Raw genomic sequence first — 11,575 nt, 5'->3', positions numbered from 1 at the left:
CCCGGTGTCGCGCATGTGCGGCTCCGAGCGGGGCGGGGTGGCGGCAGCGGGTTCCGCCGCCACGCTGCGCCCCGAGGCGGGGCCATGGCAACGGCGGGGCCGGGCATGGAGAGCGCCGGGGGCCGCGGCACGGCCGGCGCGGGGTGAGTGAGGGAGGGAGGGAGGGAGGGAGGGAGCGGGACGGCGGGGCGACGAGCCCGAGGGGACGGGGCGCGGGCGGCAGCAGCAGCCCTGCCCTGCGCCGCCTCCTCCCTGCTGTGGCCCGGCCGGGCGCTGCGGGGCCGTGGCTGTGCCCGTGCCAGGGCGAGGGGCGGCTGGAAGGGGCTCGGGGATGGGGCTTTGCATGGGGATTACGCCTGTGGCGTCTAAATGGCAAAAAAAAAACACTTGAGGTTGAACGTGGGGATACGGGCAGCTGATGAAGGAGAGAGGAGGTGTTTATTTGGGGTAAGCGTTGTCAGTTGAGGAGGGTGGAATGAGGCAATAGAGCGAGAAGGGGTCTGCTAATCTCGTGGGTCCACCAAATGTGCTGTGAAACATTAAAGTCAGCAGAAGGAAGAAATCTTCTAAGATTGAGGTTTGTATACCGATTCTAGAACTTTTTTTTTCTTTTAATTCTTTTAATTTTATACCAATAAATTTTCTTGCATAGATATTAGACTTTTAAATTTTTACAGAATTGAAGCCACAGAGAACAACACTGCTCTTTTGATAAGTTGCAGTAGCACAACTTTCTACTAAGAAACTTATTTTGCATGCCTATAGGGGTGCCTCACAGAAGCAGCCTTACATTAGTGCAAGTTCATCCCTCTCAGCCCCAGTTTATTAAAGAAATAATCTATTTTCTTTATCGGTCTCCATTAATTAAGGTAAGAATACTAGAATACATGAACCTAAATAAATGTATGTAGTCTTTAAATAGATATTTAAGGCTTATTATTTTTAGGGTTTTGACTTGGAATGTTCAGGAACACTATAATAAATTGCAGGAAGACAAACAAAACCCCCACAACTGTATTCTTAGGAAGGGTCTTTTCCTAAGAAGAAAATGGTAAAGGTATCTGTAAATGACTAATTTAGTAATTACAGCTCTTGTTTGGCAAAGCAAACTGGAGAGGTCCCACATGACTGGAAGCTAAAAAACATTTGCCCTTTTTGAAAACTGGAACAGAAAGAAGACCCTGGTAACTACAGATCTGTCAATCTCATCTCAGTCCCTCATAAAATTATAGTGAAGTTTTTTCCGAGAGTTACTGCAAAACACCTGAAAGACAATACAGTCATTGGTCACAGCCAACATGGGGTCATGAGGGGAAGGTTCTGCTTAATGAACTTAATTTCCTTTTATGATAAGGTCACCCACCTAGTTGACCAACAGAAGCCAGTTTATGTTTTTGGATTTCAGTAAAGTTTCCCCCAGTATCGTTCTGGGCAAAATGTCTATCTTACAGCTAGGTAAATACATAATACGAGTGGTGAACAACTGGTTGATGGGTTGGTCTCAAAGAGTTAGAGTAAATGGGGTTACATCAGGCTGGTGGCCACTCACTAGTGGGGTTCCACAGGGCTCCATTCTGGGACCAAGCAAATGGCATGAACCTGTCACAGATGAGGTTCAGGGTGGATACTGGGAGAAGGTTCTTCAGCAACTGGTTGTCAGGCACTGGAACAGGCTTCCCAGGGAAGTGGTCATGGCACCAAGCCTGATGGAGTTCAAGAAGTGTTTGGACAACACATTCAGACATGGTTTCATTTTAGGGTGGTCCTGTGTGGAACCAGGATTGGGACTCTGTGATCCTTGTGGGTCCCTTCCAACTCAAGATATTCTATGATTTGATGAATTTGTTACTTGTCCAGTCTTTTTGTAAAGAAAAATGAATGTGGTACATTATTGCTAATAACCAACAATTTAACCTTTGACTTTCAGCTAGGCATGACAAAGCTATCTTAATGCTTTATAATATGATAATATTGATGGAGCTATTTCATTGTTTTGATTAGTGCTACAACATTCCTTTTCATTTGGGAAAGTCTGAAATTAAAAATGCTGGGTAAGGTTAACACGTTCAGATAAATTAACTAAAATCACTGCGTTTAAAATATTGAGAAGGCAATTTGAGTCTTTTGGTAGTATGTGCTTGACAGTCTCGGAGACTAATGAACTTTACCATTTCACACAATAATTATATAGTAAACAGCAATGTTTTAAGCTTCCCACACGCTTTCTTCCAAATGGGATTCAGCTTCTGACTTGGAGATGTCACACATGAAGAACATTGTTTTCAGGACATTGAAATCTTGACTGACTTTTCAGAGATTACAAAAATGGATGTCAACTACAATGGTCCCTACTGTATTGGGTTTACGTGGTAAGGTTTTGGTTGTGAGGGGCTGCAGGCGGAGTTTCTGTGGAAAAGTCCAGAAGTTGGTCCATGTAAATGCTGGTATCAGCTGGCTCCAAAGGGACCTGCTGCTGGCCAGAGCGAGCCAAAGGAACACACTGGTTGCATCTCTGTGAGACCAAATTTAAGGAAGGGAAAAAAACTGCTATACAACAGCAGCTGGGAGAGAGGAGTGAGAAGCAGCCCTGCAGACCCCAAAGCCAGTGCAGGAGGGCAGGAGGTGCTCCAGGCAGGCAGCAGCAGTTCCCCTGCAGCCTGTGGAGAGGCCCAGCCCATGGGTCCCACATGGAGCAGATCTCCACGCTGCAGCCCCCCCCATGGGTGGAGGAGCCCCCGGTGGAGCAAATGGATGTGGCCTGGAGGAGGCTGCGGCCCATGGAGAGCCCCCGCAGGAGCAGGCCCCGGGCCGGAGCTGCAGCCCATGGAGAGGAGCCCCTGCAGGAGCAGGGGGTCTGGGGGCAGCTGCCGCCCAGCCGTGGGGGACCCGTGCTGGAGCAGTTTGCTCCTGGGGATGGACCCCGTGGTACGGAGCCATGTGGGAGCAGTGCTTGAAGAGCTGCTGCCTGTGGGCAGCCCCCACAGGCTCAGTTCAGGAAGGATGGCATCCCGTGGGAGGGACCCCACAGGGAGCAGGGATGGAGAGTGACTGAGAAGGAATGGCAGAGGCAAAGTGTTAGGGACTGACTGCGGCCCCCATTGTCCCATTCCCCTGTGCCACTTGGGGGAGGAGAGGGGGACATAGAAGAGAGTGGATGGGGGAAAGGTGTTTTTAGTTTGCTTTTAGTTTCTCATTGCTCTATCCTGTTGGTAATAGGTAATAGATTATATTAATCTCCCTATGCCAGTTTTTTTTTTTTTTCCCCATGACAACAATTGTTGAGTGATCTCCCTGTCCTTATTTCAACCCTTGACCCCTTGAGTTGTATTTTTCTCATCCTTTCTCCATCTTCTTCTCTCTTCTTCCTCCCACTCCCCCTCTTCTTCTGAGGAGGGGAAGTGAGAATGGTTATGGTGGAAATCAGCTGTCCAGCCGGGTAAAACCACACCACCTCCCATACTTTGGATGCTTTCCTGGTGACTAGACACACATGAGTTAGTGGCTTTCAGTTTCGGAATCCCAGGTTACTCCAGAGTGTCTTCAAAAGTTAATGAAGAAAAAGGGCCTATTGTCAATAAGCTAAATTTCCAAAGATTATGAGCCCGTGGACTGAAAAATATTCAGAAGTGATTTCCGGCCAAAAGGCCTTTCCATATTTGAAAGACTGTAGCATAGTTAAGGTTGTTGGGAGTCTTGGAAGACTGCTGGGCTTGATTATTTTGCATAGATGCCCCTGAATTGTAAGTTTGGGGAGAAAAATAGATCAAAGTTACTTGCGAATGATTTTAGCTATACTTGTAATCCAGACAGGACAGAAAAGTCTGGGTTTCCTTTTAAAATCCTATTAACATCTCTGTTAGCCCTTGGGTATTTTTATTTGGGTGCTGGTGACCTCCTTGGAATTAACAAGAACTGTTTTGTAAATCCCAGGGATTACAATTTCACAAATCTTATCCTTAGATAAAAGAAAATTGGCTTAATATCTTGTTTGCCCAATCCCTTTAAATGTGGAGCATTACCAAGAAATCTGTCTAAAATGGTATAAATTCGTAAATATTTTTTAAATGCAGTTGAGATGTACTCCTAGGAACGCATTTTAGAAAGAAGAGAATACCTTTGTGGCTACAGGTTGTTGCGGCTCTTGTCAATGTGAATAAAGAGGGAATCAGTTCACTTCCTGTGATGCAGGCAGCAGTGGCAAGAGAGAAAAAGTAGCAAAACTGTTCTCGTCACTAAAATTTCCAGACACAACTTGAAATGTTCGCACTTGGTAACTGCAGTTGTTAGAACAATAAAAATCTTAAAGATGCTGTTTATTTGAATTGTCTCTTCAGCTAAGTTCTTCTCCCATTCCTTATGCTTTAGGTTACTGATGGCCCATTTTTATAGAGGCAAAGGTTATTTTTATTTTCACCTGCCTTTTTTTTTTTTTTTTTTTTTTTTTTTTAACCACTGTCAATATGGCATTTGTAGGAGGGGGAAGTGCCCAGATTTCAAGATAATTGTGCCTTCATGTTGTGTGAAAACTGTTTCTGCAAATTGCCTTGCACTAGGATAGTTTCAGTCTTGTTTTATCAGTGGGATACAGCTGGGTAATCTCCACAATAAAGCTGTTAAATGTATTATAATTGGGTTATGGAATGACTGCTCTTGTAAGTGAATTTGCTTATAGGCCTAAAGCTAGTGTTTTAGACTAGTACAAGAACGTTTACCCTTAGTCCTAGTGTTATTTAAAACATCTCCTGTGTGATAGTAAAACTCTAACAGCCTCTTGATGTTAGAGAAGTCTGTGATTACTTCTGCACTCCTTTCCAGTCTAAAATTCTTATGTGAAATTACAGGCCAAACCAACCAACCAACCAAAACAAACAAAAAACAAACACACAAAAACCAAGAATCTAAATGTAGTATATTGCTGAGTCATCTAGTTTGGGATGGAAATTAAATTTTACTGTTTCAATCTTCTTAATAGCTTCCTCATTAAAACTTAAAAGAACTGGACTGGAACTAAAACTCCACATACCATTCTCTACTATTAATTTAGAAAATTTATTTTTTTCCCCTTATTTTTTGGTTTGTCAGACAATAAAACATTTTTTGGCATGACATGCAGTAAATTTATTTTCAGGGAACTTTGTGTTTTGCTCTCTAGTCTGGGTTATGCACCCTGTGTGCTGTGTAACTGCAGACTTTGTTGCTAGGGGAGAGTAGCAATTGCTTTGCATGTAAATGGGTTTGTGTTGTAATGGAGTACAATGCCAACAGAAGTGACAGGCAAGGTTTAATAATTCACAAATTGAAGACTATAGGAATCTAAGGCACTGTGGATCTTGCCAATGTGTATACGTGAAATATCCCTGGGGATTTGGAGTATGTAGTTGAAAGTACATTAAATACAAGCTGGTGTTCTGCTTATGGCAGTTTCTGCTTCATAGAAGAAAGTTCAGTTTCATTAAATTAACCAGAATACACATGATTTTTGGAAGTATAGCATTCTGCAATTGAATCAGTGGTTAAGAGCTGAAAGGTCCTTAATCACGTTACAAATTTGTATCTTCCAAGTCAATGCCAGGATCCCTGTGAGTCACCACCTATGAACTCTTGAAGGAATATGCCTGGCTGGAGGTTCATTGTCCCCCTCCTCTTACAAATATTTTAATAAAAGCCCTGTTTTAAACCCCATTTGGCTACGCACCTGAACATAAGTGAATGTGCACATTCTTATTGTTGTCTTCCTCTGTACCTCCCTCCCAGCATCCCCAATGGTTGCAATAGTGGCCTATGTGGATTTCCATCTTCTCTTGGTCTTCCTTCCAGAAAAAGGATAGGTATGATTTCAATTCAGGTATGCTATAATCAGTTATGTAAGACTTGCTAAGGAAACATGAATCCATCTTCTGTTTTCCCACCATAGTCTAACAGAGAACAACACTGGCTTTTGTTTGCACTCTTCTTTTTAACCCAGTTAGAAGACTTTCTAGCATCTGTTCAGAGAGTGCTGCTTTTTCTTTGTTCCATTCCCCTTGTTCCAAGTAGCAGGAGCTAATCCTTGGTACCTGATGAGCCAATTTTGAATGACGTATGAAATACAAAACAGTACGTTAGTCAAAATAGTTCTAAGCTCATAGTTTAACCATTTTGTGGTGCTAGTGTTTCTCTTGCATTTTCCTGTAACAGCCTGAATTATTTATTGCCACCTAACTCATTCTCTAAGACCTAGATTCTAAACGATTTCCATGTATCTTGTGATCTCCAGAATCCAAACAGACAGAATCAGGGAATCATGGAAGTTAGAAGGAGCCTCAGGAGATCATCTCATCCAACCCCACTGCTCAAATACGGTGAACTAGAACAGGTTGCACGGGATGGTGTCAAGTCAGGTTTTGAGTATCTCCACAGAAGGAAACTCCACAACTTTGCTGAGCAACCTCTTCCAGTGTTTGACTAGGCTCACAGTAAAAAGAAATGTTTTCTTGTGTTCAGATGGAATTTCATGTGTTTTAAATCCTGACTGTTGCCTCCTGTCCTATCAGTAGGCACTACTTGCTCCATCTCCTTTATGCCCTCCCATCAAGTATTTACATACCTTGAGAAGGTCCTCGCTGAACCATCCTGGCTCTCTCAGACTCACCTCATATGAGAGATGTTCTTTAATAACCTTGGTGGCCCTTTGTTGGACTTGCTCCAGCGTGTCCATGTCTTTCTTTTCCCAGGGAGCCCAGAACTGTACATAGTGCTTAATATTATGGCTTTACCAGTACAGAGCAGAGAGGAAGGGCCACCTCCCTTGACATGCTGGCAGTGCTCTTCCTAATCATTGAATTATTTAGGTTGGAAAAAACTCATGAGATCATCAAGTCCAACCATCCACCAGGTGCTACAAGTCCACCAATAAACCATGTCCCTAAGCACCATGTCCACATCTCTCTTACATACCTCCAGGGATGGCAGCTCCACTGCCTCAATGGGCAGCCTGTTACAATGCCTAACCACCTTTTCCATGAATAAATTCTTCCTGATAACCAACCTCAACCTCCCCTGGTACAACTTGAGGCCATTGCCTTACATCTTATCACTTGCCATGTGAGAAGAGCAACTGACGCCCACCTCGCTGCATCCTCCTTTCGGATAGTTGTAGAGAGCCATAAGGTCTCCCCTCAGCCTCCTTTTCTCCAGGCTAAACAAGCCCGATTCCCTCAATCACTTCTCATATGTCTTCCAGTCCTTTCACCAGCTTCATTGCTCTTTGAATGTGTTCCAGCCAGTCAATATCTATCTTGTAGTGAGGGGCCCAAAAATGAACACAATACTCAACACGTGCTCTCACCAGTGCCATGTACAGAGGGACAATCCATTCCCTAGCTCTGCTGGCCACACTATTTCTGATAGAGGCCAGTCTATCAGAAATTGGGCTTCTTGGCCACCTGAGCACACTGCTGGCTTATGTTCAGCCAGGAGTCGACAAACACCCCCAGGTCCTTTTTGCTGGGTGGATTTCCAGCCACTCTTCCCCAAGCATATACTGCAGCATACGATTGTCATTGTGAGAAGCAATCTGCAGCCAATAACACAGGCTCAGGCGAGGATCTCAGAGAAGTAACATGTTTATTCATGATTGCAGTGGTGGACGTCCTGCAAGCAGGAGCACACAACAAAAGTGTATAATGGCCTTATATCCCCTACTGCCTGATGCTTGTTTCTCCCTTATCTGCTTAACGTACCCCCACACACTGTTGTGCCTGTGCAATTACTTCTGAATATGCAAGATTAGTGGAATTTTCTACTGCAGAAACACAGCTTTAATTCTCACGTTGTGGACCCAAGTGCAGCTCCCAGCATTTAGCCTTGTTGAGTGCCCATACAACTGGATGAAGCACATTGATGTAGCCTATTCAGATCTCTCTTCGGAGCCGTCTTGCCCTCAAGCCGATTAACGCTCCTGCCCAACTTGCTGCTAGCTGCAAATGCAGCCCTCAGTACTGTTAGCCACTTTAGTGGTGAGGGTACATTGCATTGCTGGCTCATGGTCAACTTGGTACCAAGCAAGACAGTATCAGCTATTTCTGATAAAGGGATGAGATAACATGCTTTATTCTTTGTTTCACCATAATTCTGTTTTTCTCCTACAGACCCCTCATTTTTTGATGTTGCTTTATTATCACATTCCTGTTTAGTTCATACTACCGTCTCCTGCCACATTAGTTTTTCATATTACAAGATGTGTTTGTGTGGGTATGAAATAGTGCAGAGAATATTCTGTGGCATTTATAAGATCATAATTTTATTCTCGAGCTTTGTGCTTCCACAGATACCCTTTTGAGACTGAAGGTAGGGGTGATGCTTCTGAATGGCTATTTCACCTTGCCTATGTCATTTCATTTTACCTTATAAAATCGCTGGAATGTGTTCTACTACCTGGACAAGCTTGAGAAGTGGGCTCATGTGAACCTAATGAGGTTCAACAAGTCCAAGTGCAAGGTGCTGCACCTGGGTCAGGGCAATCCTAGGCATGAGGACAGACTGGGAGAAGAACTCATTGAGAGCAGCCCTGCAGAGAAGGTCTTGGGGGTTCTCGTGGATGGAAAGCTCAACATGAGCCAGCAGTGTGTGCTTGCAGCCTAGCAGGCCAACTGCATCCTGGGCTGCATCAACAGAGGTGTGACCAGCAGGTCGAGGGAGGTGATTGTCCCCCTCTGCTCTGCCTTTGTGAGGCCCTCCCTGGAGTACCATGTGTGGGGCCCCCAGCACAAGAAGGATGTGGACCTGTTAGAGCAGGTCAAGAGGAAAGCCACGTAGTTGGTCAGAGGGCTGGAGCACCTCTCCTGTGAAGAAAGGCTGAGAGAGCTGGGGCTGTTCAGCCTGGAAAAGAGAAGGCTCTGGGGTGACCTCATTGCAGCTTTTCAGTATTTAAAGGGGTCTTACAAAAATGATAGAGAAGTACTCTTTGCACAGGCAGATAATGATAGAACAAGGGCGAATGGTCTTAAACTGAAAGAGGGGAGATTTAGATTAGAAGTTAGGAGGAAATTCTTCACTCAGAGGGTGGTGAGGCACTGGAACAGGTTGTCCAGAGAAGCTGTAGATGCCTCATCCCTAGAGGTGTTCAAGGCAAGGCTTGATGGGGCCTTGGCCAACCTGATCTAGTGGGCAGCATCTCTGCCTATGGGGGTGGTGGATTTAGATGATCTTTAAGGTCTCTTCCCACCCAAGTCGTTCTATGATTTAATTTGATTTAATTAAGAAACAGAACTTTGTCTCCACTATACTGATAAATACTTTTTTTTTTTTTTTTTTTTTTTTTTGCATTAACTAGCTGCAGTCAGTAGTAGACTGCAGCAGTTACATCTGGCATGTGAGCAGTCGTATCAAAACGGATGAATTTCCAAAGGAACTCCTTTAGGACAAGTCTAATGTATTCCTTTTCAGCTGTTTTAACCTTAACAGCCTCTTACTTTCAGCTACACTTCACTTATTAAGTCATTTTGTATTTAATGGTATCATTGCCTGTATTATTTAAGTATGAAGAACATGGTGTTGCAAGAATAGGTTTGTATCAAATTGAATGTTCTCTTGGCTTTTGACAACAGAAGTTAATCTGTTCATGTTTTGTAACAAAAGGTTTTTTTCTGTAGCACATGTATCTTGGATTATTTTTTCTGTAATTCTTTTCTTCAGCTTGGTATTTCTATTGCACCGAGTTGTTGGGGCATCTGTTTTGCCACAGTAATAGCAAAACGTCTGTGTGTGTATGAAGAACATATATATATATATATATATATATATATATATATATATATATATTTTTTTTTTTTCAGAGTGCCAGCCTTAGTGATTTGTGTTGTGGGTTGTTTTGTTTTGGTACATTCCTGGTACATGTCACTTCAAAGCACGTAATAATTCCACACTGTAGTTCCATTTTTTAACTCAGATGTAGGTAGAGTAGAAGTTGTAAAGGAATAATTTGCCATAGAGTTTCTTTAGGATGTTCTTCAGTAGTTTTAAGTTAAGATACTTACTGCTAGTGCTTTTCTAAGAGAATCTTTATTCACTGTAATATATCCATTCATTCAGGATTGCTTCCAAAATTATGGGCTAACTGGTCCCGTAGCATTCTTCCCATGTATAGTTCAGTAGGTGAAAAACTATCCAAACAAATTTTGTGAAATGTTTCTTTAAACAGCATGCTACTGGCATTCAAAATCTATGCTTGTTTCTTTGGGGAAGAATCACAGATAAAACTGTTTTCCTGAAGAAAGGATTCTTATTTTAAAACCAACACAAAAACAGAAGGTAAAACTTTCCCTTTTATTGAAATACCAACTGCTTGAAAATAACTTATAATTGAGGTGTTGATGTAATGTGATCTGTGCCATTTAGAAATGGGAGTGGTATTTCATGGCTGATTCACAGCAGATCCTGTTTTGCCTCAGGAGTCTCTCTGGTAGGGGAACATGAGAACAATACTTAAGAAAGCTCTTTGGAGAGTTAAAGCATGAAAACCCTTTCAAACCAGCGGACTCCATATTTCTTAACTAAATTTCATTTTACTTGCATTTCTACAGCTAAAGATAAAATACAGCAGACGAAGATATGAGCCATAAGCCATATTGTACACATTCTCCAATTCTTAATTCTAGGACTATTGTTCAGAGATGTGATCCCTGCTACCACATTAATAAACTGTCCTGCAAAGAAAAAAGGAGTTATGTTAGCCTTGTTAGAGCCCTGATATAAGGAGCTCTCTAGAGTGAGAAATGGAACGTAAAATATTGTTACGTTTGGGAGCTTTGTGGAGGAAAATGGTGCAATTTTATTATGCCTTGGAGTTCCTGTAAATGAAATAAAGCATTGGAAACAGTCCAAAAGCACAGCAAACCATCTATCTTTCTCTCATGTCAGAGTTTCTTTTAAGGCTTTGGTGGGGTCTGTTTCTGTCAGCTAGTCTGACGTGTTTAAAGAGGTTAGAGAACCCTCCTCTTTTAATTATTTATCAAACCTGTAAGTACTTGAATTACAGGATGGGCTGATCTGTCTGGAAAACTTCTCAGACCTTACGATGTTGCTTATTTAGGAGAAGAAGCTGTGTAGGGTATTTGTTCAGTGGACTTCTGATATGAGGAATGACCCTACTTTTTTGCGTACAGGAAAAACTATCTTGAGATTTTTCCTTTGCCTGATGTATTTCAAACATGTCTTTCCTGTGAATTCTGTATCACGTAGAGAATTCTTTCTACAGTCTGTATTTGCTATAGGTCTTCTCACTTCCCCTGCTTGCTGCCTCTTGCTTACAGGTGAAACAAGTCAGTTCCCTGAAAACCAGTCCATAATAAAGACAGCCTTCCATTTGCCTCTTAAAGCTTCAAGAGTTATTACATAAAGGAATCTTAATTGGTCCATTGCTATAACTTGAACGAAGAAGGCTTAGGTCTCCCATCTGGGATAGCCACGCTTGAAATCTGAGGTAGACTGTACCCTTACTTCATGAGAACAGTTTTTAACATAATAATATTCAGGCTCGATTAAAGGCTGTTGTTTTCTCCTGAAATCCACGCTTCTATGAGGACAATGGTGAATT

General features: G+C 42.7%; 1 protein-coding gene across 2 annotated transcripts in view; it reads left to right on the top strand.

The window, feature by feature from the left end:
• The first annotated feature begins 1 nt into the window (after position 1).
• TULP3 (TUB like protein 3) overlaps positions 2–11,575 on the top strand; it is a 34,950-nt gene continuing 23,376 nt past the window's right edge. Inside the window, exon 1 of one of the 2 annotated variants that reach the window (XM_082751425.1) lies at positions 2–143. In XM_082751425.1, the coding sequence (XP_082607551.1) occupies positions 85–143 (59 nt within the window). In that variant the 5' untranslated portion in view covers positions 2–84. Of the gene's footprint in view, positions 144–204; positions 870–11,575 lie in introns of those variants that run through there. The other variant, XM_082751426.1, reaches the window with a different exon arrangement.

Source organism: Aythya marila (assembly GCF_965140915.1).
Source record: "Aythya marila genome assembly, chromosome: 1".
NCBI lineage: Eukaryota > Metazoa > Chordata > Aves > Anseriformes > Anatidae > Aythya > Aythya marila.
The sequence above is the reverse complement of the archived record's forward strand: the minus strand, read 5'-3'. Positions and strand labels throughout refer to the sequence as shown.